The following is a 25202-nucleotide window of genomic DNA, read 5'->3' as shown; positions in this document are numbered from 1 at the left end:
ATAAATGTTCAGTAAACATTAAATTAGACCGAGCAGCCTCCAGCACGTGGCAGGAGTCCAAAGTGGTGAAAACAATAGATTAATCCTAGAAGTCTGTGTTTTTGAATTTCACGTCTCACCTTCCCTGATGTAATGTCAAATGAAAAGTGAGTTTGTGATCAGTAGGAAGAGAATCGATAAGAACTTCTTCTTCTTCTTGTTCTTTGTCACGTTTATTGGCGACTGCCGCTTCTTTTTAAGCCACATGAGACAAACTGTTGGACAAATAAAATCTAATTGATTAAGTTAGAAGTTGGCGTGTGTCCTCGCCACCCGCCTAAACTTTAGAGCTAAAGACTTATTTAAAGGACACACACACACAGAGGACAGCACCCGTGGCCTTGATTCATAAATATTTTATGTACAAAATAAGTATATTCAACATATGTCACATTAGAATAAGGATGAGTACTTTACATACATTTGATCATTCTTCATATTTCACAGTACAGACATGAAAAAGATCACAATTTTAGTTAAGTTTTATACAATAAATACATGCTCTGCTCACAGGCATTTTCCTTTTATTTATTTTTTTTACAAACTTACAGTTGGTTTTAAACCGAGTGCAAGAGCTCAGTCGTCGCTGCAGCTGTGGCCACTGTGAAAAATCCCACTCATACTCGACTGTGGACGCACGTTTTTGTGTTTTAATACAACAGAAGCAAAAGACAAAACTCTAAACTAGTCTCCAAACTATCTTGTCTCGACCAAACATCCGTTTGAGTTCGGAGCCAAAGTGCAGCTAGTTTTTGGCAAACGTGCAGCGGAAAGCGGGACGTTCACCGTGGCCACGTCTGCGTCCGACCGACCAACCCAGAATTCCAACAGGGAGCTCGTTGAACCCTCGAGTTCCTTGGCACGTGGTAAACAGAGAAGAGTGTGGATCAGCTATACGTTAAACCTGCATGTGTTATCCTTTTCCATCAGATCGTGGTAGAAAATCAGATACTCGGAATCGTATGATCCGTACAGGCTGTGCATGCACGGCAAGGCTGTGGCGTCGGAAACACTTAATCTTAAAACTGTAAAAAGGGGATAACATTGAATTGTTAGCAGAACCATTCCAGGTTCTCTCCGTAAAGGTGTTCGCACTTTTGAACCGTTAAAAAACAGGCGTCGTCTTTTTGGTTTTCTATTCAGAGCAGGTCGACAGGTCAACAGTCGTCACAGTCACAGTTTGATTTACACCTGGTTAACACAGAAGAGCTAAATTCAAAACCTCTGACGTCACATTTTCTTCTCACGAGGCAGAGAAGCTGCATTTTGTTCGTCTCACTCTTTTAACTACGATGCCCAGAATTCTTTGCTTCAGGGAAAAAATTATTTTTACTTAAATGTCAATGGTGACGAACCCACTCATGCTTTAGGTAGGAGTACAGTGAGCTAGCTGTGTTAGCCAGCTGGCTTCTTTTAAGGCTACGTTATTGTTAACATTAACAATGCGCAAATCCGACCGCAGTGCGTCTTGTTTTTCTTTCTTTTCAAGGTTTTATATTTTCACTCTGGGAAAAATATGACGAAGCGTTTCGTCGTTACAAAGCAACACGCGTTAGCAGCATCCGGACAGAATCCGTCCCCGTCTGAAGTCGACCCTCCAGAAAAGCTCTGGATCGGCGGCTGTGTCCCGACCACCTCCAGGAACCTGGTGCTACAGACGTCAGTCGCTTTGTGTGTGTTGCACTTCTTCTCTCTTGAGCCGTTTTACTTTTATTTTGCAGCCCTGGTGCAGTTCTCATTGGCTAACTGCTGAAAATAAGGTTTTACGCGTTCTTTGCAACAACTCACGCTAAGTAAGTCGTTCACGTTACTGTGTTTTTTTATTAGTTAGCTGTTTGATGGTATCTAGTGACGTCTTCTGGGAAGTTGTGTCTGTTAGTGTCTAAATGTATCTCAGTGCTTCCATGAGCACGAGCCTGAGACGAGCGTGAACTTCGCCCTTCTCTACTCGCAGCTGCTCGACAGACAGTCGCTGGATGAACCGCCGCATGAATCTGGTGCTGATGTTTGATGCACTTCTTCTATCATGAGCTGTTTTTATTGTTGTTTCTACTTTGTTATTTCTGACATCACTTCGCTGGTTGACAGCAGGTTTCTGATGATGTCTTTTGGGAAACAGTGATGCCGATGTCACTGAACATATTCATTTGGCCTCACACGGTTTTAATAATGTGGGATTACGGCTCCATTCAGCTGATGTAAGATACGTTTGCATCTTATCGTTCTGTCAGGCAGACAGAACCCGAGATTGGTCGACAGGTGACAGACACCGGATGTAACTGACGACTTGAATAGTCCGTCCGTGGAACTTAAATGATCTCTGAAAATCATTTTTCTTTTTTGACATTGTAGAGAACATCTTTTGTTCACTTCTATCTCCTGCGTCCTTCTCCCCCATGTTGAATATTATCACTCAGACACTTTAATGGCCTCTGTTTGCTGAGGACGACAGAACTAAAACGCAGCCCTGACTCTGAACCCAGATCTCGATTTATGATCCAGTTCCCAGCGCCGGCGTCCGTGCCTCTGCTCATCTTCCCTCCTCCACAGGACGAATCTCAGATTTCAGCTTGACAAACTCCTTGGCCACCTCATCAGCCGGTCGCTGGGACAGGATGCGCATCACCGTCATGCCCGTCTCGTCCGTCTGGATGCGCGGCCCCAGGGGACACCAGCACACGCAGCTCTTGCGGTCGGCGACGTCGCGCAGCTGCACCACGGCCATGCCGACCACCCGGTCCGCCCGGCCGAAGCAGTAATCCTTCACCGTCACCTGGAGCTCGTAGCAGTCTGGAGACTCCTTACCCAGGATGCTGTGGGGCAGAGGGACAACTTGAAAATCTGCCTCTTATTTACCATTTCCAGGTGCACGCGTCTGGATTTTGAAACTCACAACTGGAAAGCCTCATTGAACTTCGCCGTCCAGCTGTTGTTCTTGGATTTCGTGGTGAGCTTGCGCTTCTTGTCGGCCAGGAAGGGACCGACCACGGAGACGTCGACGAACGGCCGGAACATCCCTGACGTCTGCCACTTCATGTCGTTCACTGCGATGACTGGATGGACAAAGATCCATTGTGAATTTTCTTTTTCTTGTCGTGGATTTAGTTGCAGTTTTAATTTAAACATTATGACTGTATTCACCTCTGACGTTGACCTTACGTTCTTTCCCGAGCATCATATCAATCTGCAGAACGGCTTCTCCGATCGGCCTCTGGACCCCTGAACCTGCACCAGTCAACACAATATCACAGTCAACACATTTAGACTTTAATCTGATCGCGTGTCAGCTTTGGACAAAGACATTCAAATTTCTATAATTTCTCCAGAGGCTCATGATGAAAAGTCTTTTTAACTATATTTAGTTTTTGATAAAGTGGTAATTATTAATTAAAAGAATAATACAAACCAGTTTAATAAAAAGCTGAATAGTTTAACCCCATTACAGATTCATAACTGCTTTCATGGGCAAGGAAGAGATTTCTCTGAGGTGGATTTTTCTATAAGGAACCTCCACAAAGAAACACGATATTTCCCTGTGGAACCCGAGGAACCACACGTGTGTGTATGAGTGTCGTGAACTTACCCCGATCGGGTCGAATCTTTTCATTGCCGGTGATTCTGATGCCCATCCCATCATGAACTGAGACAACAGGAAGAGACATTTAGAAATATTTCATCGGTTAGAAACACACAGGGGGCGACTGACCAAGTCATATCTCTGTGTGTGTGTGTGTGTGTGTGTGTGTGTGTGTGATCACCCTGCGAGTGTTGCGTGGTGACAAAGGTCTTGATGAGGGCGTCGGTGCTCTGGGAGTAAAGGGAGAGGGCGTAACGCAGCGACGCCAGTTCAGGACTTTTCTCCACAAACGCCTTCTTCAGCCCGTTTCCTCCAGCGTGGAAGTATTGCTGAAAGAAGAAAGCATCAGGTTGAAGGTGGGGACCGATGGATGAACAGTAAAAACCAGATATACGATACAATAAGAACATCAAATAGTACAAATAATTAAATAAATAAATAAGATATCAGAAAATAGAGAAATTCAAAATACAGTGGGTTTTTTTAAGCAAAATCCTAACATTTGGGATATCACCTCCAAAAAGTCATTTTTATTCATCTCAAAATGTTGGATTGGCCAAAATACGATAAGATAAACTTTCAAAGAATAAAATAGGCAATAAAATACAAAAAACATAGAGATATGATCATAACATACAAATGACTACATATTAAATATAAATGATAGTATTCTTAACATTGTTAGAGCCGATCTAGTGTGCAGTATACTGTATATTGCTGTGTAATTATATGACAATACAAACAGTAATGTGTGATATGTGTAATATTTGGTAACACTACAAAGTTTTATTGTTTCTTGATCACGAAGAAGTAGCAGAATCTCTTTCTCCTATTGCTAAATATTCATAGATTAAATATTCACATAGGAAAACTTTGTTCACTTACCTGCTGCATAACTAAATAAATACACAAGTGTAAATTGACAAAACTGTTTTAAGGAGTTTTAATTTGTCTTGGCTAATGTTTGGTTTGGCTTAAATATGTTTATGATTATTGTCTTATACATCTAAAATAAAGAATCTTATCTCTCGAGAGTGATGAGAACATTGTCAGATATGTGAGTATACGCAGGTGTCCACTCACCTTGATGGTCTCCAGCCCTGCGTCCATAATGATGCACTGTTTGGGCGTCAGGGTTTTGGCTTCACTTCCTCCCTGCAGAGTTCACACACTCACATCAGACAAGCGTCACTTACAGGCAGTGGTGAGATGTAACTACATTTACAAATGCAAATTTAGTGTATTTTTCATAAATCTTCTTAATTTTGGTCTTTGCTTCCTCTAACGTGTCGTGAATCAGTTTCTGTTTCACTATTAAAGTTTTCAGGCTTTTAACGAGATGTTGGTTGATTGACCCGACTGCCTTTGCCCCCGACAACAATCACAGTAAGGTGATGAATGCTGAACCAATCAGGATCTGCAGCTGCACGTGTGCGTCACCTTGAGATTCGAGAGTCCTTTAGCTGCCGTGAGGAGTTGAGCTCCCTGCAGAGAGAAACAGAGACACATCACAGTTTCCCTTAGAGGAATAAAAACATCATCACGTCAAACTGGAACAAGCAGCAAAGGAAACACACGTTACACCACTAGATGGCAGCAGAGCACTGCCTCTGGTTTTAATCTTTTTACACAGAGAGGTCGTGAGAGATGACAACGAGGAAGAAGAATATGCAGAATAAAAAGGATAAAAGAACTCAACACTGAGGTTCCAGAAGTAAAAATCCCTTTTACAGATTTGGATTATTAAGCTATAATATTTTAACCATCCGAGGTCGACCCACCACAAGCTACGAGATTGTGAAACGATGTTATGATCTCCTGTCGAAGCCACAAATCTGCATGATATCGACTGTGTTTTAAGAAACACGTGTTTCATTAGCGATGTTAAGAAGTACTACACTACCCACAATCCTCAGGTGTAATATCGACATGTCTGATCGACGGAGATGGCTGTTACCATGGAAATGTTTACCACAACCACGAGAATCCTGTTGCCTCAGATTGATCTAATGTAATATACAAGAAACAAACTATATTACAACACTTTATTAACGACCAGGTTCAACTCAAGAAGACGCAGGATTTCGTTGTTGAGGGATCATTTGCAATGGTTCAAGAAAATTCACGAGGAATTTACTTTCTAAAACCGGAGGCGATCGTTGTGACGCTCTGAATCTGTGACCTCGCTGAATCCAGTCTGATACATCGGTAAATCAGTGTGGTGTTTCTCTCTCGTGGTCAGAATCGGGGGGGAGTTAAAGGTGTAGGGTTGTGAAGGGTCGGGGGTGTGGTGTTGACGTGGTTACCAGGCTGTCGTTGCTCTGCGGCAGGACGATGGACTTCTCCAGGCTGCTCAGGACGATCTTCCACAGATCCTTCAAGATCCTCTTCAGCACCGTCTTCTCACAGATGTCAGCAAAGATACTGAGGCTGGGTGACACACAAACACACACACACACACATTATTCTTTTTTTATTGTTTAAAAAGGCCATTTTTGTGTTTTTGTTTTGGAGGCGGCTCTCCTGAGGTTCAGCGTCGTCCATTAAAAGAATCATTACACAGTATTTGTGGGACCCACTTGTGCAGTCATCTACATGCAGAGTACAACAGAACAGTGTGCGACTCACTTCCCATCCAGGAACTCCATGAGGGGCCTCAGCATGGCGTCGGCATCTGCCTCGGCGGTGTCGTGCTTGGGAGGCCCCTTGATCTGGTAGAGGATCTCCGCCATCTGACGCATGCAGCCGGTGATACGAGTCTGGAAACTGGAGGGAGAGGAGGCAGAGGTGAACTCCTGCAAGAAAACCCTCCGAGAGGCCCGTTCCTCAGGTGTGTGTGTGGGTGTGTGTGTGTGTGTTACCTCTTGGCAAACACGATGCTGAAGTTGTCCAGGACGGTGCTCAGCCTCACCTGCAGCTCATTCAGGATGTTAGCTGCCTCTGTATCCATCTGCAACACACACACACACACACACACACACACAGACACACACACACACACACACACACACACAGGAGGAGGCAGGTTATTTCCAGCCTTCACAGTCAGTTGTGCAGAACAGCAAACGACTCTGTGCCAAAACCTAGAAATCTGAGATGTCACATCTGAGCTGCGGCTCCAGCGTCTGTTGCCTCCTGCTCCTCTGAAGCCAGATTCACTTTTTCTCTTTTCTCAGTCAAAAACTTTCCCCCCCAAAAAAAAAAATGCGCTCACAATGCGGAGCCACGATGGATTCGAACCTCTCAACTGTTTCACACAGCAAAACCATCACGCACAAACCAGATTGTGATGGTTTTTGATGCGTTAAATATTGCACACGTAGCGCAGGAATACTTTGTGATGGCGTAGACGAGATGAGTAAGAGCGTGTAACACCTGCAGACTCATTTCTCACAGAGTAAGAGCACGAGTCAGGGATCCACACGGTGGCCTGCAGCGCGTGTGATGCTGCTGCTGCTGCTGGAAGACCAACGTGTGCAGATCAGTAAACAGCGAAGAAATGCTGACTGAAGCTGGGAGTGCAAAGATCGTGACTGAGCGTCTGTGGAAGTATCGGTGAGAAACACGAGGAGTCATTCACGCCTCTTCACACCTGTTCAGCAGCGTCTCTAAAGAGCAGACCACTTCCTGGTCTTCAGAAAAGAAAACACTCAAGTGTGAAGTAAAGGTCGTCTGCAGCTGGAGGCCGTCACCTCCTTCTCCTCGACGCTTCCTCTGAGCTCACTTCACGTCTCAGTGGTTGAAAGATGAATTTGAATCTGTTGACATTTAGTGAATGTAAAGAAAAGACTTTTAAACGAGAGATAGAGAGGAAGCAGCTGAAGACGTGATCACAAAGGATGTTACAGATAACTTCTATATTTATTTATCTATGTTGGTCGTCAGAGTCAGAGTCAGAGTCACCGCTCCACTTAGATCCAGCGGACGTTCGACTGCAAACTTCTCTCCTGACATTTCCTCAGCCACGTACAGTAAAGTGAAGCCGATGAGGAAGTGCCTGAAACCTGCATTCTCTCCAATGACCAGCAGAGGGCGACTCCACCCGTTTTTAAACAAGTCGTGACTATACTTCTCATCTGATTTATAATGTCACTTTATATCTTACTAAGGAGTTTATGTCTCAGTCTCTAGTTTCAAGTCTTCTTCAATAAAACATGTTAATTTTTTTAAATTATGAGTCAAATAGACCATAAAGGTCTGTATGCATTGGGGGCGGGGATACAGAGTGATTGACAGCTAGCAGGGCGTGCAGTATCCCCAAGCTTTCATTCGGGTTTTTAATTATCTACTTTTAGAGTTTAGAAGAAAACACAGAAAGGTAAATGTTCTGCTTTTTTCTTACACATCTCGGCACCGTGACAGCTCAACACAGATCGAGCCACATGATCTGGACGTCTCTGCTGGACTGTGTGGGCGTGAACACACCCGGTTCGAACACGTCTCTCTACTAATGAGACTTTTACGACAACCTAAACATTTATCCTCCTTATGGGAGCGTTTGGATCTTGTGTACTCGTCCGGTCGCCGTGCCAACTGCAAACTAAGCAAATGTCTAATCAGTCCGAACAACTGGTGCACGTGGCTTTTAAAACTGAATTCTTAGCGACGAGCAGCAGTCAACCATCTTCTCCATTTGCCGGACGTGCAGCTTTGTGTGAGTCAAGCAGGGTGAAGGGAGGAGCCTGCCGTCAGACCTTGAATAAACCTGTGAGACGCCTCATCAGTATGCTGGATCTGAAGTGTGCTCCACATGTTCCACCAGCCAAGAGGCCAGGCCACTGCAGGACAAGACAGCGCAGAGGGAAAGTGTGCCGTCGATAAATGTGGGACTGAGTTATTAGATAGAGGACGGTGGGCAAAGCGCCACAGGCTTTAATTGGACTAACGGAGGCCTGTGACTTTCAAGCGACAGCGTTTTAGTATCTTGCATTTTAATTGAAAAATGTTGCACTGAGTAAAGTGAAGGGTTGGACCATCCACTCAGCGTCTTCAGCACAAGTGTGTTCTTGGTCTGAGTCCAAAAAAAATGAAAAAGCACAGTTGTGTTTATGTGAGTGTGGAGCAGTCAAACATCTTTATAGGTGTTTGAAGGTGACTGCGCACGTGACTGTGCACGTGATGTCTCCTTGGAAGACTGATGAAAGTACAGGGCAACAATCCTTTCCTCTACATGAAGACACACACACACACACACACACACACCGGAAGAGTCGATAAATACAGTGAATTCAGAGCTTAGAATTCTGTGTTTGGCAAAATAAAACTATGAAATATGGCCCTGCAGTCGTAAACAGGTGACCTTTGACCTCTGAAATCAGTTCATCTGAGTCAAAGTCAAAATGTGACTTGAGATTTGTACGTTTTGTGAAACCACCATGATCTTGACAAGTGAAGACTTGTTGCAGGTTCAACATCCTTTAAAACGGAAACTTCAGATCTGTTTGAAATCCTCTTTGCACTTGGTTCCGACTCCTCAAGACGTTGGGAAGAGAATGAAAGTGAATGACTGAGAAAAAGAGCTTCAGGAAGAAAAGGAGACACACACACACACACACACACATATATATATAATCGCTCTAACAGCCAGAAGTACCTTGTTGGTGGCAGCTGTGGCTTCGGTCTTCCCGGAAAGACAGAAAGGAAAAAACAGGAGAAAAGACAGAAAAGTAAAAAGAAAAGGAGAAGACACTGCGCAGGACATCGATGATTTAACGCAAACAAAGACTATGACGAGGGTTAAATGTAATTTAAGGGAGCGCAGCAGGTGAGAGCAGCACGAGTCTTATTGTTGTTATTTCGGGGGTGTTTCTGGATATTGTCTGGTGGGTTGGGTCGTGGTGAGTGGGCGATTTTAATAAAAGCTTTTTGTTTATTGCCTCTGGTTTATTGGGATTCTTCAGGACGAAAGGGAACGCTGACTCCATGAGTCTGCGTTCCCGCTGCACGCTGACCTCATCCCAAACTGGAATTATGTGGAGGAACCGATTGAATAAATAATCGGATGCATGTGTGGCGGGTCGCACGAGAACGTCAGCGGTTTGATCCCCGGTGCGGATCGTGTGGGACAGACAGTGCTGTATGTGTGTGTGAGTGAATGTAAAGTGCTGTGAGTCGTCGATTATTAAAGAAATGTGTTTAAATTCAGTCCATTTTTAATACCTGGCTTTTTGAGAAACCACTTCCTGGTTTTAATATTCTGGTTTTAACACTTATAGAAAACAGTGATGATGGTTTAAGAATTTAAGTGCTGAACAATATCCCACCTTTCTAAAGTTTCTAAACTTGACCATAAAATCTGGTCAAGTTTCAACAACACCTGTTCGGTGCAAATATAAAAATAGATTAGATGTTAGAAAATTAGATTTAAAAATATACAGCGGCTGCTTTTTTTTGTAGCTCTCCTAAATAAATGTCACCCTCCAAAATGTGTCCGTTTGATTAATCTCAAAAGACGTGATAAGATGTATATACAATATTTATGTTTTATATGTGTGAAATATGTGAGTGAACAACAACGGGCTGTTTACGTCTCATAAATGCAGATTTCTATTGAGCAGCACGTCCATGAGTTTCAGATCGATAACTGGTTTAGTTTGCTCAGGTTTTTATATAATATTGTATTTTCTACGTGAGGACGTGAGACGAGGACGTGAGACGGGGACGTGAGACGAGGACGTGAGACGGGGACGTCTGCAGCTGACAGGAGATCAAAGTCAGGAGCTGAGGGAGAAACTACAGAGGAAGAAAAGGTCAAACTAACCTTGTTTACTTCCTCCTTCAACTGGTGAGAAAGAAAACAACAGAATAAAAACCTCACACAAGCGATTTCACCTTTTTCAGTACGTTCCCCACATCGATATAACGTGAGGGCGATGACGAGCAAACAGTTTGACCATGAAGGAGTTTAAATCAGACGGAAAAACAAAAACCTCATCCTTGGAAAACAAGAAATATATAAATGTTCTGTAAATTGAATCAAGCTCCGCTGCCTCTGCCAGGGGCCGAGTGTTTTTTGGCAAATGGGAACGATTCTTAGAAGAGGATTCTGGGAAATGTCTGAGTCATCGACAAGTCAGCTGTGGCTATAACGAGGGCGGCAGACCGAGCGTGCAGCGAATCACGAGGTCGGATCGCTCGCTTCTCTGGACCCGTGCTCATCGCAAAACACACAAACACACGTTGCGCACAATAAGTATCTTATCGTATCTTATGCAAAAACTACGTCTGATGTGACTGAGACCGAAGAAAACAAACTACAGTTCTGCAGATGTGCAAAACCTCATTTTACTCATTTCGTTAACTTTTCATGTCTTTTTTCTTCTTTTCTTTTGGTGCGATGTCGAACTTTCTTCACGTTCAACGGGAGAATTAGTCCAAAACTACCTAGAGGCCTTTAGTCAAAGAGGACATCAATATAAAGTAAGAAGACAGGACTAACCTTTAAACAGCTGGATGGTGTCGGACCTTTCGCTACAGCTACAACTGAAGCTAATATTCCTTTATAACCACTCACCTCTTTGCTTTTAGTTTCCTCCTTTGGGCGGAAAGGAGAAGGAGAATAGTTGAAAAGAAAGTAAACACTGTCATTTTCTCTTTGGGATTCAAAATAAAGTTCATAACTCTCTTGTGCAGTGACAGAAATAAAAACCAGTGCCTTTCAAGTTAAATAAATACCAAAATCAGAGTTTCAGGGGAAGGAGAGCGACGGATTTAGAGAAAGTAGAACGACTGAAGCTTTGGAGCAGAAAGGAGGTGAAGGGCAGAAGAAGCATCAACAAACCAACCTGCTTCTCTTTGTCTTTCTTTTCAGCCTGCAAGGACACACACACACACACACACACACACACTTGTGAGCGATGATGCCACACCTGAACACACTCTTGGTTCTTTGGGATCTCTTAGTAGGTTCTCCTCCTGCTTCAGCCTCTCTCCTCCAGGCAGTGACTCACAGATACATAAAGCTTATTGTTGCTTTTAGCTGAAACCCTCACAGACCCAGTTGTGCTGATTCAGAGGTTTTCACATCCCTCCTCTGTGGGGCGATCAGAAATCTTGGCTTCCTGGGATTATAATACACTTAAGTATCTCTGAGGAGTCTGCAGTCCATCTTTCCAATCACCAAATCATTCCACTAATGACTCGCTCCCTCTGCGGTGGAAGGTTTGGTTATTGGAAACCTTCTTATGGCAACACAACACATTCAAAACAACCTATAGATGAAAGTAGAGTTCGGCCTCATGTTAACAAAGGGAAACGAATCTCTCCGTTCGTCCTCTTATCTCTCAGACGCCCTAGTGGTCATTTCAGGAGCAGCACAACTCTTTTTAACTTGGTTTTTACTTTCTCCTGTGAACCGTCAGTCCTCTTCCTATTGGGGCTCTTGTCCTTATTCATCATCCTCCTCCTCCATGTCCAACTCAGTCTCATCTAACTGTGGCTTATCGTTTAAAACCAATGTACAGTTGGTAAAAGCCATTAAATCCAGTTCACACACACAGACACACACACACGCCTCTAAATGCCTGAATATCATTTTGTAACACAAATGAGTTGCCAACGCACCTTTTCCTTCCTCGTCTCAGACTGAAGGTGTAAAAACAGGAAAGAAAAACACAAATGAAGAACAAATGAGAAAACGATAATAAAATAAAATGCTCCATCGTGGAGTATTAGAGGTTTCATGAGGGTCCTCACCTTTTCCTTGTCGGTCTTATTAAGAAAGAAACAAATAAAACAGCGAGACATTAAAAACAGAAAAAGACAGAGGACAACAGATAGGAGACATGATTAAAGCGACACTATGTGACTTCACTGAGCAACAGCGCCCCCTGCAGGCACACATGGGGATTCATTCATCAGCTCTAAGGCTCATTTATGCTTAACGTTAAATATTGAAACGGACGCGCTCTGTTAATACGAACGTGAATCATTTAACGTTCGACAGTACGACACTGGAATAAGTTCAAGGGATTTCTACACATACAAAATACATAATTTACTGTTTCTACTTAATAAGGATCAGGTTTGATATTCTACTGATATTCTACTGCACTTTGTGATGCTATAACACATACAAATACACAAACAAACACCACAACACACAAAACAAACGTCCTGTTTGAATGACTGAGGCCTGACCGACCTTTTTGTCCTTGTCCTTGTTGTCGATCTGAGGACGAACAGGACGAGAGACGACAACGTGTGTTTGGTTCATTCAGAGCATTTAAACAAGAGAAATTAAAATCTCATTCACTTTCACATCATTTCAACGTTAAGTTAACGACAGAAGGAAAATCTGTCTCCAGGTGAAATCATTTTATTGGTTTATTCCTCGAGTTCGTAGAGAAAACAAGCAGAGCGATGCTGAGATAAAGATGGACGACATCACGGCTCCCAAAAGTGAAGCCAAAACGTATTGATCGCCCCCTGGTGGCTGGCTGCAGCATAGGTCATAAATCCTGGTAAAGTTATTGGAGTACAAATATTTTCCGTTACAGATTAATGTCAATACTAAAGTACAAATACCTCAAAGGTACTTGAGTAAACTGCTTTCTCCTGACAGTAACAGCTCTCAAGCGCAGACACCAAATAAAGATCCAACCTGACTTTCCATCACTAATAATCTGCTCACGGAGCAAATTGAATACAGATTAATATAATTTCCACGCCGCAGTCGGATAAATCCTCAATAAACATGAGGTTCTGCTGCATAAATAAAACCCTTTTAATTGCGAAAAAAACAATATCTGATTCCGATTTATATTTTAAGCTGCGATGCAACAACAGCATCAATTAACCACCAAAGTGAGTCAACAGGCCGAGTTGCTTTATGCACGTTAATAAAACCGGAGGAGATGATTTCACAAATCGATGTCAGGGCAGTTTTTTGTCGGAGTTGTTCGGCAGATAAACACGATTTGTTCCCTCAGACACAAAATAAAAGCTCCAACTCGAGCAAAACCGCCGACGACAGTGTTTATCTTCTCTCTCACTTCCCCTAACATCTGTTGACGAGGAGGAACTTTACTCGTTAAGCGGCGCAGCCCAGACTTTATCTCCCCCCCCACCCCGACATGTCGGAGACCCCCCACGGTCCTCTGACACACAGTCGCCATTCAGTTGAAGCTAAATACGAGATCAAATTCAATTATCTGGCCGCCCACTGTGGCGTCTATTAAACGCTCCGTCTCAGGGCTCCAGCTGCAGATGTGTTCAGATCTCTGCTGACACATGGAACCAGAGGCTCTTTGGCTCTTTGACTCATTAGCACAGGGGGAGGCAGACGACGAGCTCACACGAGTCAAAGTCACTTGATAACAGGGGAAAAAAATCGTAAATATTTATTTTGGATTTGAGAAAAAGCTCCTAAAGCAGAAAATCAAGGATTTTCAAATCCATGTCTCGGGTCTCCAGGTTTTTTTCACGTAAACGTACGATATGTGACTTTGGCCACTAGGGGTCTCTGTCAAAACAACAACTGAAGGCCTAGTCTGATGATGTCGTAATCATGTCTACGGATGAGGCAATAAAATAATAAAGTTTGATTCTATTTTTCCTTCTCACAGTCTCTTACCTCAGATCCTTCAGAGTCTGAGCAGCCAGACTGTTTGAAACGGACAAAACAATAAGAACAGAAAATAAGAAAAAGTGACATTTGAGGAAATAATAAAGACTGAAGACTCAGGGGCTGTGACCTCGACTCCTTCCCTCACCTTGGATTCCTCTGACTGGCGGCCATGAAGAATATCCCACAGCCCCCAAAGGAAGAGACAGTTATTGTAATAAAACATAAAGACAGTATGAATTTAAATGAAAATAAAAGTGATGTCCAGTCTTTTTTCTGCTGACGATGCAGTTTACCCACCATGTCATCCTCCCCTTCATTGTCAGAGAAGGCCTGATGCAGGTGAGGCAAGGAAATAAAACCAAGTTATACTAAATAGAAACTAAAAACAGAAATCTGCTGAGTTTTCAGACAGTCACTCAGCTGTTGTCCACTAAAACCATGAACTATGAAAATAATATGACTGCTTGTGAACTTCTGGAAACTAAACCTGACTCCACGTGTTAGTTATTGTAGATTCATTTGATGACAAACACTCTTGAAACTATAAGAAATCACGATTTTGGGGCTAAAACAAGTGGAACACAGACCAAGAAGCATCTACTATTCAATTTATCTGTATTCATATTCAAATATCTCTTGATAGACATGAGTCAAAATATCGTCTGGACCAAACCCAACACTGGAAACTAAGTATGATCTCGCTAGTTGTGAAAAACATCCAGTTGTAGACGTCGTCTCTCGACTCTAACTCCGTTCTCCCGTCTCACTGTGTTCAGCAAACAGAAGAATGAGTCTCAGCCCCAATGTCTCACGTCTACAACAACATGTTTGTCTTCCTGTTCTCCCGCAGTGAATCTGTAATGCTACGTCAAATCTACAAGATCCGTCTGGGATTAACGTGGGATAACATAATCACATGTCACAAGTCACCTCATACAAATCTAACCCTGAGGTTGTGACAGAGAAACAAGTCGACCCACCTCCTCATCACACTCGTCACGTTCCTCCTCATTCTCCAACTTTCAGGAAGAAACGGCAAAGTAAAAACAGTGTTTCTGACATAAAGGTGACATCAGGAGAGAGAGAGGAGGTGAGGAGCGAGGAAGAGGAGGGAGGAAGAGGAGGAGAGGGAGGAGGAGGGAGGAGAGAGGATTCTATTTGATATCTCATTTATGAGTAAATTGGGATCAACCTCAAAATAGACACAACTCTACTGTGGATAAGAGGTTTGACAGCTGGAGGAGGTTCAGGGAGAGTTGGTGCTGTAATGAGGAGGTTGTTTATTTGGAATATGTTGAAGGAGCAACAGGGAGAGAGGGAGCAAGGACACAAAATAAAAATATAAACCTCGACATACCCTCTCCTCCTCAGCAGTAAGCTGTAGAGGGAAACACACACACACACACACACACACACACACACACAACAAACACACTATCAATCTCCCGTTTACGTTCAAAATAATTCAAGGCCGCACATCTTTTTGTTCCTGAACATCTGCTGCACATCCTCAGAAAAAAGCCTTTTTAAGAGGTTACTCCTCTATTTAAGAAACGTAGAAGCAAAGTTATTTCTATACGAGTTCAAACTGAAAAGTCAAGTGAACGAAGAACAAGATGAAGAACGTCTGTGTGACTCTGACTTCCTGTTCATGTTGTTGATCTGAACATGAAGTCATTTCAAATCTGGGATTTTACACATGAAGGAAAAGTTACGAATCACTTCTTCAGTTTAATTTGTGGTGCAGCGGTTTCCACAGCGGCTTCACAGCCAGAAGGTTTTGGGTTCAATTCCCAGTTCTACCAGCGTCCTTCCATGTGGAGTTTGAATGAGTTTACATAAATGGAGCGTAGGTGTGAATGCTTGTCTCTGTACGTTGACCCTCAAGTCCTCGGTTTGGATGAAATATGTCGACTATATCGATGAAGCTTAAAGTTCCATCACTTTAAAATAATGCCGCTTCGCCACCACGCCGCTCCACTGGCCCGACACCACATCACCAGTGCTGTCATGGTCCCATGAGGATCTCTCCCAAGCACACATCACAGGAATGAGGTCACAGCTCGAGGACGCTGAGGCGACCCAGATACTGGACATGTACATGGGCTGTGTACATGTCCACATACTGGACATGTACATGGACCGTATGTTCTGAGACTCTAACGCGACACGTAGCCTCGAGTTATGACCGTTTATTATTGACTTTATTCTCGTGATCTCAGATTAGATAAGTGGCCATAAAACTCTGTTGTAAGTTACAATCACAAACTTTGAAGGAATAACTTTGTGTTGGATTTCAGCTGCACATCTGTCCCCAGCACTTTACAGCTGAAAACCTCTGAAAAAATAAAATGTTAAAAAACGAAATTCAGGCCTTTAAATAATAAACGAGTGGACTACAGGGATTATGGTTTTGAGTTATTGACATTTCTTCTCTCACTCAGGCTGCTTCACTGCTGCTCCCGGGTTCGTAAAGATAAATAAGATAAATGTGCATTGTCACACTTCAATTATTTCTGGCTCCGCTGGATTAAAACGTATTTAACCGTCGTCATGTCGGATTGTTTCGTTGATGACTTGTATTCAGTGAAATCAGCGTCTGAGGTTTGAACTGAAAACCTCTCCGCAGGAAGTCTTCAATAAACCTTTCACTCACCTGCTTCGCTCCCATCGACTCGAACATCTTCTCCAGGAGGACCCTCATCTGCTGGATGTTGTTCATCAGCACGCACGGCTGCAGGAGGTCGGGCGACAAAAACAAGCAAACGAGACAATGAGTTAAGGAAGTTCCAGAGTCAGTGAAGTGGGCAGCAGCAGCTAGAAGATTCCTCCACTCCACAGCGAGGAGGAGTGAGGGTGTTTGGAGACGCAGCAGCTACTCACGATCTTCTCCTTCTCACAGTAGGAGGGGAAGCTCTTGGCCAGCAGGGCGCTGTACTGCAGCAGCACTTTGGTGATCGTCTGCAGGGGAAACACAAAACAAACACTCGGGACATGTTCGATTCTCAGGGGAACATCTGGAGAAGTGAATCTGAACCCTGGTGCTTCCTCCATCAGGTCCAAACCAGCTCTGTTCGAACCCTGATGACTGAGAAGATGCTCTGCTCTCATTCCTTTGGTCTTTTGGGGAATTTCAAATCAGTCCACATCAAGTTTTTTACATTTAAATCTATTATTTATATCCTGTGTTTCAACCTTTTCATCCATCAGGAAGAAAAATTAGTCGTAAAGTTTCGTCATCAATTTCTCACTAGTCCTTCGAATCAAATCAGAAAACGTTTCACCCACGAAAGACAGAGATCAAATGATGCAGCTTTTAAAACATGAAGATAAAGTATTACAACTGTAAAATGAGGAAGGACACGTTAGTCCAGGTTGGTGAGAAACGACTTTCGGGCTGTTTACATTAAACTTTGAAACAAATCAGCGAGTTCATTTATCAGCCGTGATGTGAAAAAGAAGTTTCTGTTGCTCTGTTATATCCACTTCTTTGTGCTGAGTCAGCCAGACGGCCCTCTAACACTCATGCATTAAACATGTGGCCTGTCCGCTGCCTGCACTGCGTCGTACGGTTTCCTCTCTTCGTTCGACTCATTGTCCTCTTTCACTTCTTTACTCTCATTTCACACTTTTACAAAACAAACTATTTAAAGAAGAGAGACGTGTGTAGAGAAGAGAGAAATAAAGAAATGACAAGATGGAGGCGGCGGCGGCTCCGACTGGGACGAGATGAAAAGGCAGAGGGGGATTAACATGAAAAAGAAAATGGAGTCACGGGTCGCGGACATGGAGACATGGCGGCTGAGAGCGATGTCTTACATTAGCTATTCTTTATTTAATGAGTCCCCCATCGATCGAGCCATCGCACCACAAACAACACACACACACACACACACACACAGACACACAAACCTCTGTGCACACAATTCTTCTGCAGAGAAACGTCTGTTAGATTTAATGTCTTTGACTAAAAGCAACTGCCTTCAATTTAAAAAAATAAATAAAGTCTAAGGCTCAGTTACGACAAAAGCACTGAATTCAAGTGCCTGAAAGCCGGAGGTCAGTATCTCAGAGGAATAAAGGATTCAAGAGATTTAAAAGTCGCAATTTAAAGCTGCAACACAAAGAAACTTTAAGGTAAAATAATAAAATAGTACAGTTGTTCCTTTGCCACATATTTATACCACATTAGGTACGAGAGCGGTCGTGGACGTGAAGGTCCGAAGAGAACGATGAATCGAACACTTTGTTTATAACTTGACTCCAGTTCCACTCACGACCCTCAAAGGTTGAGCAGTAAAGACAATGGAGGGATTTTCTTATATTTTTCGTAAAAAATTGTGTAAACTGAGTATTAAACTGAACTTTTTTGGAGAACGGGAGTTTTTAAATGTGTTTTTAAACGTGTATCAGTGACAAGACTTTCATTCACACTTGTTCCGTGTGCATGTAGGTACATTATGTGACGACGTGTAAACCTGGTGTCGTTAAGGTTTGTTCACGTGGTGCGTCTCACCTTGGCGAAGCGTCTGTTGTAATGAGCCACCACGGTCGGGTCGGGACAGTCCAGCTTCCTGATGATCTCAAAGCTCTGGTTGAGCTGAGTGAAGATGTCGACCACGGAGCTGGAGAACAGAGCGTGCTCGGACGTCTGCTGGAACTGCAGGAGGAGGGAGGAGCACATTTCTGTATTCAAGACCAGAGCTGATGTTTCCTACTACTGCTCCTTCTCTCCTTCTCTCCTTCTCTCCTTCTCTCCTTCCCCTGTAATCAAACCCAAACCCTGACCATTCTTATTTCTAGCTGCTGCACTAATCACAGATCATATTTGATCATCAGTCAAATGGCTCAGATGGACGTGTGCTCGGTGCCCAGAGGAGCTGCTGAGCCGACCTGCGATGCCACAGCTTCTTGAACAAGAACCAGTAAAACAGTTGAGTCAGTACAAGTTCAGTCGAACTGCTCAGTTCTGTTCTGCAGACGTTTCTGCTCGAAGAGAAAGCGCAGCTCGGGGGACGTCCAGGAGGGCGAGAGACAAACATGTCCATCACTCTGTCCAAAAGCAGAAGTCTGCTGCACCTGAGTGAACTGAAGCTTCCTGCAGAGAAAAGGGTCGAGGGACTGAAGCCGTCTCTCACTCTGCGCTGGATGGAAGTGCTCTCTCCTTCCTCAGGCTGTTTCTGGTCCAGGAGGGAAAATATAACTGGAAACCGTCAGAAAGCAGCTGATCTGGTTCTGAGCAGGTTTTATGTAAAAATAAACCAGATATATCAGTTTATAATCAAACGGAGTAATTGCATTTTGCATGTTAGCATTCAGCAGCGTTCATTAGTAGCAGTGACTTTTATAGGATCTTCATTAGGATTTTCAAACTTAATATTTTCATTTGTTTACTGATGTTTTCCAGACGTGAGTCTCCTTCCGTTGCTCTAATATCCCCTCATGAGTGCGTTTATAATTAAAAACAAAGATTTGTTTGTTGCTCGCAAACGTTTCAGCTCCGCTCATCGAAGAAGACGACAGATTGTTCCTGTTTGACTTCATTAAATCTCTGTCCTCGGGAAACAAGATTCAAACTTCAGAGTAAATTACTACATTTGATTCAAGTGGAGAAACGGCTGATGACAAAGTAACGAGAGCTCATCGGTAAACAAACACGTCACCAGGTTTTATCCAGTTCTTTAAACCGTCTGAGCCACAAGCCACCGACTGTATATTCAGTGTGAGTCACACCTTCAGGGATAATATTATTTATAAACTGCATTTCCACTGCAAATAAACATCAACCAGTGGTTTGAACTGTGGCTGTCATAATGTATAAATAAATACATGCTGCCAAAGCGAGATCCAAGTGACAGCGTATACTTAATTTACGTCCTGTTTACATCCACAGAACAGGAACTGCAGATCCAACTCTATAATCTGTGCGTTTCATCCATTTGTCTGTAATTACTGTGTCTCTGCCTGATGACAGCAGCTGCCGACGGTCTGGTGAACCACAGGTAAGTAACGGACGCGTTGCCTAGAAACACCAGAACAAATAAACCAATAAATAAGGGTCAGAGCTGCAGGACGAACGAGGACAATGGCTGAGTGCGAGATATGCGAGACCCCATGAAAGCCTCAACGGGAAAGAGTTCAGTTCAGATTCCGATCGGTGGGGGGGTACTGGAGCACTAGGTATAGTGGGAACCCCCCCCCCTGATTCCCACTGGGCATTTCGCACAATGCAAAACGGTTCATTTCATTGTTAAGACCACGACTTTAGAGATGCTGTTCAACTACACTTTTAAGAACCTCGTATTAATTTGTGTTATTGGTTCGTTAGACAGAATCATGTCGAGCTGAGAGCGTTTCTCTGGTGGAACAGTTTCTGTTTCGACGGCCCTCCCCGTCCCCGTCCCCGTCCCCGTCCTCCTGGACTCACCCCCTCTCTCTTGTCTCGCTCCAGCGCTGCGTGCATGAACTCCATGGACACCTCCTCGTTCTCAGCCAGCCAGGCCAGGACGAACTGCAGGAACCACCTGGAGCGGTGAGAAGACGGAAAAGTGTCACCGACCGGCTGAGTGATCCACGAGGACAAGCACGAGAAACTCTAACTGAAATTAGTGCCTTTTGAAAAGTAAGAATGAGGTTTAATATTCAGATTCATTCAAATCTAACATGAATTTCTTTTAATTGACTGATTTCACGAGTTTCATTGTTTCTGTTGTTGTTTGAAATATTTTACCAATGTAAAACACCTTGTTACTTTATCGAAGTAAAATGTATTATCAATATTATTACCTGAATAAAATGTACTATCATGAGTATTATCATAACTCTATTACCAATACTTATAGTATAATTATTATAATGTACATACCTGGCAAAGAGTGATGTGTATGAGTGTGTATGAGTGTGTATTTGTGTGTGTTTTGTATGTGTGTGTCCATCAGTGTTAATCCACTAACAGGCAGAAATGATCAAACAAGAAGAGAGAATAGTGTGGGCGCATGTGTGTTTGTGTGTGTGTGTGTGTGTGTCTGTGTGTCTTACGCTGGGTACTCAGGCACAGCGTCTGTGGCGGCCGGCAGGTCCTGAACGTACTCGTTGTATAACCACTTGACCTTGAAGTGCAGGTTCATGTAGTCGGCCGTCTTACAGAGACGATGTTTCTCGTGTTCTGTAAAAAAGACGAACACACACACACACACACACACACACACACACAAGACCACAAGGTTACACAACACTGACTTCCTGTCATTGTGGACAGCTCAACCCACACTGTGACCACACAAACACAACCAAATATATAGAACTTGAATTAAGAAATCTCTTAATATAAAACATAAATGCTCATATTATCTGCTGTAAAATAAGTTTTACAGCGCACACACACACACACACACACACACACACACACACACACACACACACACACACACACACACACACACACACACACACACACACACACACACACACACACACACACACACACACACACACACACACACACACACACACAGAGTCTTACCAGCGTAGAAATCGACTCTGCGGATGCGGAATGTGTTGGGGGCTGAGGTGACGACAGATTTATGACAGAAACCAACGAGATGTCAGAGAGAAGCAGGAAGCAGGCGAGACAAAGGAATGGCAGAGATGAAAATGGCTTTGAAGATGAAAAAGAAAATAACGCTACGACACAGAAAAAACAAACAAAGTCTAGAAGAGGAGGACAGACGAGTGGACACAGACACAACAGACACAACAGGCGAGTGACCCTGTTTTCTACACTGTCACCTATTTCACCGGGAAAAATAATAATGGACTTGATGAAAACACATATTCAGACTGATTGATGCAGCTTGATTGAAAGTTAGAGGACTGTTGAGTCTAAGCGGAGACAAGTGCTCTAATGTCAAACTGGTTAAACTGGTTAAACTGGGTCTCAGATGTCACGCTACAGCTCTAACTCTCTAACTCTGGTCGGCACGGAGACAGAGAGAGTTCAGCGCTCTGCAAACTTCTGTATTTGCCTGTGTCGTGACTTGTGTCGTCGAGGTGATGAAGTTGTTTTCTTCATTTGTGTGTGTGTCTATGTGCGTGTGTTGTCTCAGTGTGTTGTGACTCTCTCTGTCTCCGTGACCCCGACACAGAAACACAAGCGCAGCACTGTCTCCTCTGTTTCTGTTCACCAGCTACGATGCGTCTCACCGTTGTTCCAGCGGCAGTGATCGATTTGATGCAAAACTGGAGGAGAGTTGATGGATGGAAGAAAAGAAAGAGTGAATGCAAAGGGCAGGAAACCTCACACACAAACAGACACACACACACACACACACAGACACACACACACACACACACACACACACACAGACACACACAGTCTTACCCTCCAGGGCGTATTTCATGTCCTGAGCGAACAGACTCCACATGACCTCCGCGCTGACTTTACCAACATTGAGTTCCTGAGGAAACCTGAAGAAGAAGATCGGTTCAGGAGTCAGAACAGAGAGAAGTTCCAGTTTACAGGGTAAATATCAGCAGTGTTCTTCTGATATTACGAGTTTCTTCTCGTAATATTACAAATTTATTATCGTAAAATCATCACTTTAATCATCTGGCCCTAATCTTCAACACTTAACATTCAATTTTGAATTTAAATAAAAGCGGTGCTAAGGTTTATTTTAATTCATGTAATTCAAATTTCTTTTAAATTATTGGTTGTGTTTCATTTCATAAACTTTTAATGGGCTTCATGTCACTTTACTCATTTTAAACTATGAGTCACACAAAAACTACAATATTCTGTGATTCTCTTGTTTTTCTTTCTTTCTCTTAAGCAGATTTTAAGTTTGTAAAGAAAAGCTATATAAATAAAGTTAATTTCCATATGAATATTATTATTATACAATATGGAAAATAGAGGATGAGTGCCACTGACTGGTTGATGATGGGCGTGTACGAGTTCTTGTCTTCCTCGATGATGGAGACGATGAGCGTGATGAGTTTGGGCCAGAAATCCAGATTCTGAATACTTGGGCCCTGCTCCTCCGGCTGATTCTCCTCCTTCTTCTCCTCCTCCTCCTCTTCCTCCTCCTCTTCTTCCTCCTCCTCCTCCTCCTCCTCATCATCCTCTCCCTCTTCTCCTTCAGCTTTTTCCTTCTTCTTCTTCTTCTTCTCCTTCTTCTTCTTCTCTGGCTCGGGCTGCACGAGGAACAACATCGGTGAGGTTACAACAAGAGGAAGAGTTAACTAGAAGTTCAGTCTAAACGTTCTCATGAAGACTTCTGGATTCTAAAAGTTATCAAAAACATTGTCTTTCTTGCGGTCTCATATTTATTTGCGACGTTTCGGTGCTCGACCTTCGTCAGGCAGAAATAATCTCGCACCGACACGTCGCAGAAACTCACGGGGGGGGCGGCGGACTGGAACTGGCGGTTGAAGAGCTCCAGACAGTTGTTGAAGATGTACTCGTAGGTGGAGTTCAGGCAGGCCTTGACGCAGTCCCGCACCACGTTGGCAGCTCTGGGAGGACTCTGCAGCTCCAGCACCTGGAGACGAGCCGGACGACTCGCAGGTCAGATGCAAACTCAACCAAACATTCACGAACATGCAAAATCTGGAGGTTATAACATGAGAATCACGTGGATTCAACACGATGTAAGATCATAACACGCAGTTTAATGGATCCAGGTCGTAGTGAGATTCGTCTCTACCTTCATTCTGAAGAACGTGATGCTGGTGAGAAGATCCACTGTCGACTTGAGGTCGTGGAGGCGAGGCTTGCTGCTGGCTGGGAAGTTATTCTGCAGACACACACACACACACAGACACACAAACCGTTAATGAAAGTTCTTCCTTTCCGGACTAAGGTCTTCTTGGGTCATTCGATTTTCTCCAGCGTCGGTTTTCAATCTCGGCAGTTTGTCGTTTTAATCCTCATCACGTCTCCCAGTTCACCGAAGCTTTTTAATTTATCATTGCATAACTAATTACAAGCAAACAGTCACCACGAATGCAGAATTAAAAAAAAACAAAAAAACTAATAACCCGAAGAGACGGGAGAAATGAAACGTCTGAGAGGCCCGAGTAGTTTAACACTCAGAACATGTCGGAGGAAATAAATCACAGGAAGAGCAGAAGAAGGTAAAAATAGTTTGGGATGATGATGGTTCATAATTAATCTACACATGTGTGTGTGTGTGTGTTGGAATAACAGCGGCTGCAAGTGGACACTCACTCTGTACATGGAGAGGTCGATACGCAGCGAGTTGTGCAGCTGATCCAGGAGCTTCACAAATCGATCTCTCTGTCGGAGAAAAGAGAGAAACAGACACTTTGTTCAGGTTCTTTGCCATTTCTTTCCAGACCGGGGGCAGAGACAGGCAGGAGCGTGTGTGTGTGGAGAAGAAAAGAGACGAGTGCAGAGATGTTTTGTCTGAAGAGAATAATACAAAAAACCCAGAGCGTCTTTTTCTTCGGCTGACTCTGAAAGCGTTTGAGCGACATGAGGCAGGTGAACACAGACAGAAGAGTCGGGGACGAGCTGAACACCAGAGGATACACCAGATATCCTGTGATCTATAATCCTCAGGAGTATATACAACCAAACCTTTTCATACCGTTTATAGGTGCTTATGTGGAAGGTGAACTATACAAGAACATGTGAGACCCGCTCGTTATGAGACATTTGGACTTAGAGACGATGGAGACACACACGGGCAGGAGAAGCCTGCAGCTCTGACGGTTTCCCCATCGCCTCTTTTTCATTTATCCACGTTTTTAACTTCATACGCTTTGGCAGCAGAGTCGTTCTTAACAAGTCAGGCCAGGAAAACAACCTGAAACCGGGAGAGAAGAAGAAGGAGTCGGAAAAACTGAGGAGATAAAACGAGACGGAGAAAGAAACGAGGAGGAAGAAGAAACACTAAATATACTAACACTAAATACACAATATACAAAAACACATGCATCCTGCAGTGAATCCCACGATGTTGTTTTCAGATTGTTTCTCTGTCACGCCTCAGT

General features: G+C 43.5%; 1 protein-coding gene across 7 annotated transcripts in view; it reads right to left on the bottom strand.

Annotated features, from left to right (window-relative positions):
- Positions 1-379: 379 nt before the first annotated feature.
- The window catches only part of LOC118115244 (protein unc-13 homolog B), a 117877-nt gene continuing 93054 nt past the window's right edge, over positions 380-25202 (bottom strand). For 4 of the 7 annotated variants that reach the window (XM_047341379.1, XM_047341380.1, XM_047341374.1 and 1 more), the window contains 34 exons: positions 24415-24483; positions 23891-23980; positions 23585-23725; positions 23116-23378; positions 22564-22649; positions 22386-22421; positions 21706-21747; positions 21222-21348; positions 20611-20707; positions 18700-18843; positions 17067-17144; positions 16840-16917; positions 15541-15561; positions 15164-15202; positions 14481-14513; positions 14329-14343; positions 14190-14219; positions 12759-12785; positions 12311-12325; positions 12179-12199; positions 11401-11427; positions 11130-11150; positions 10377-10397; positions 9210-9236; positions 6478-6566; positions 6245-6382; positions 5923-6046; positions 5057-5101; positions 4700-4771; positions 3798-3945; positions 3623-3679; positions 3181-3264; positions 2933-3092; positions 380-2852 (listed from right to left, as the gene is read on the bottom strand). In XM_047341379.1, coding sequence (XP_047197335.1) covers positions 2570-2852; positions 2933-3092; positions 3181-3264; positions 3623-3679; positions 3798-3945; positions 4700-4771; positions 5057-5101; positions 5923-6046; positions 6245-6382; positions 6478-6566; positions 9210-9236; positions 10377-10397; positions 11130-11150; positions 11401-11427; positions 12179-12199; positions 12311-12325; positions 12759-12785; positions 14190-14219; positions 14329-14343; positions 14481-14513; positions 15164-15202; positions 15541-15561; positions 16840-16917; positions 17067-17144; positions 18700-18843; positions 20611-20707; positions 21222-21348; positions 21706-21747; positions 22386-22421; positions 22564-22649; positions 23116-23378; positions 23585-23725; positions 23891-23980; positions 24415-24483 — 2748 coding nt within the window. In that variant the 3' untranslated portion in view covers positions 380-2569. The remainder of the gene's footprint in view (positions 2853-2932; positions 3093-3180; positions 3265-3622; positions 3680-3797; positions 3946-4699; positions 4772-5056; positions 5102-5922; positions 6047-6244; positions 6383-6477; positions 6567-9209; positions 9237-10376; positions 10398-11129; positions 11151-11400; positions 11428-12178; positions 12200-12310; positions 12326-12758; positions 12786-14189; positions 14220-14328; positions 14344-14480; positions 14514-15163; positions 15203-15540; positions 15562-16839; positions 16918-17066; positions 17145-18699; positions 18844-20610; positions 20708-21221; positions 21349-21705; positions 21748-22385; positions 22422-22563; positions 22650-23115; positions 23379-23584; positions 23726-23890; positions 23981-24414; positions 24484-25202) is intronic. The other 3 variants (XM_047341375.1, XM_047341376.1, XM_047341377.1) reach the window with 3 other exon arrangements.

Source organism: Hippoglossus stenolepis, chromosome 9 (assembly GCF_022539355.2).
Source record: "Hippoglossus stenolepis isolate QCI-W04-F060 chromosome 9, HSTE1.2, whole genome shotgun sequence".
Lineage (NCBI taxonomy): Eukaryota > Metazoa > Chordata > Actinopteri > Pleuronectiformes > Pleuronectidae > Hippoglossus > Hippoglossus stenolepis.
This window is presented reverse-complemented; position numbering and strand designations above follow the sequence as displayed.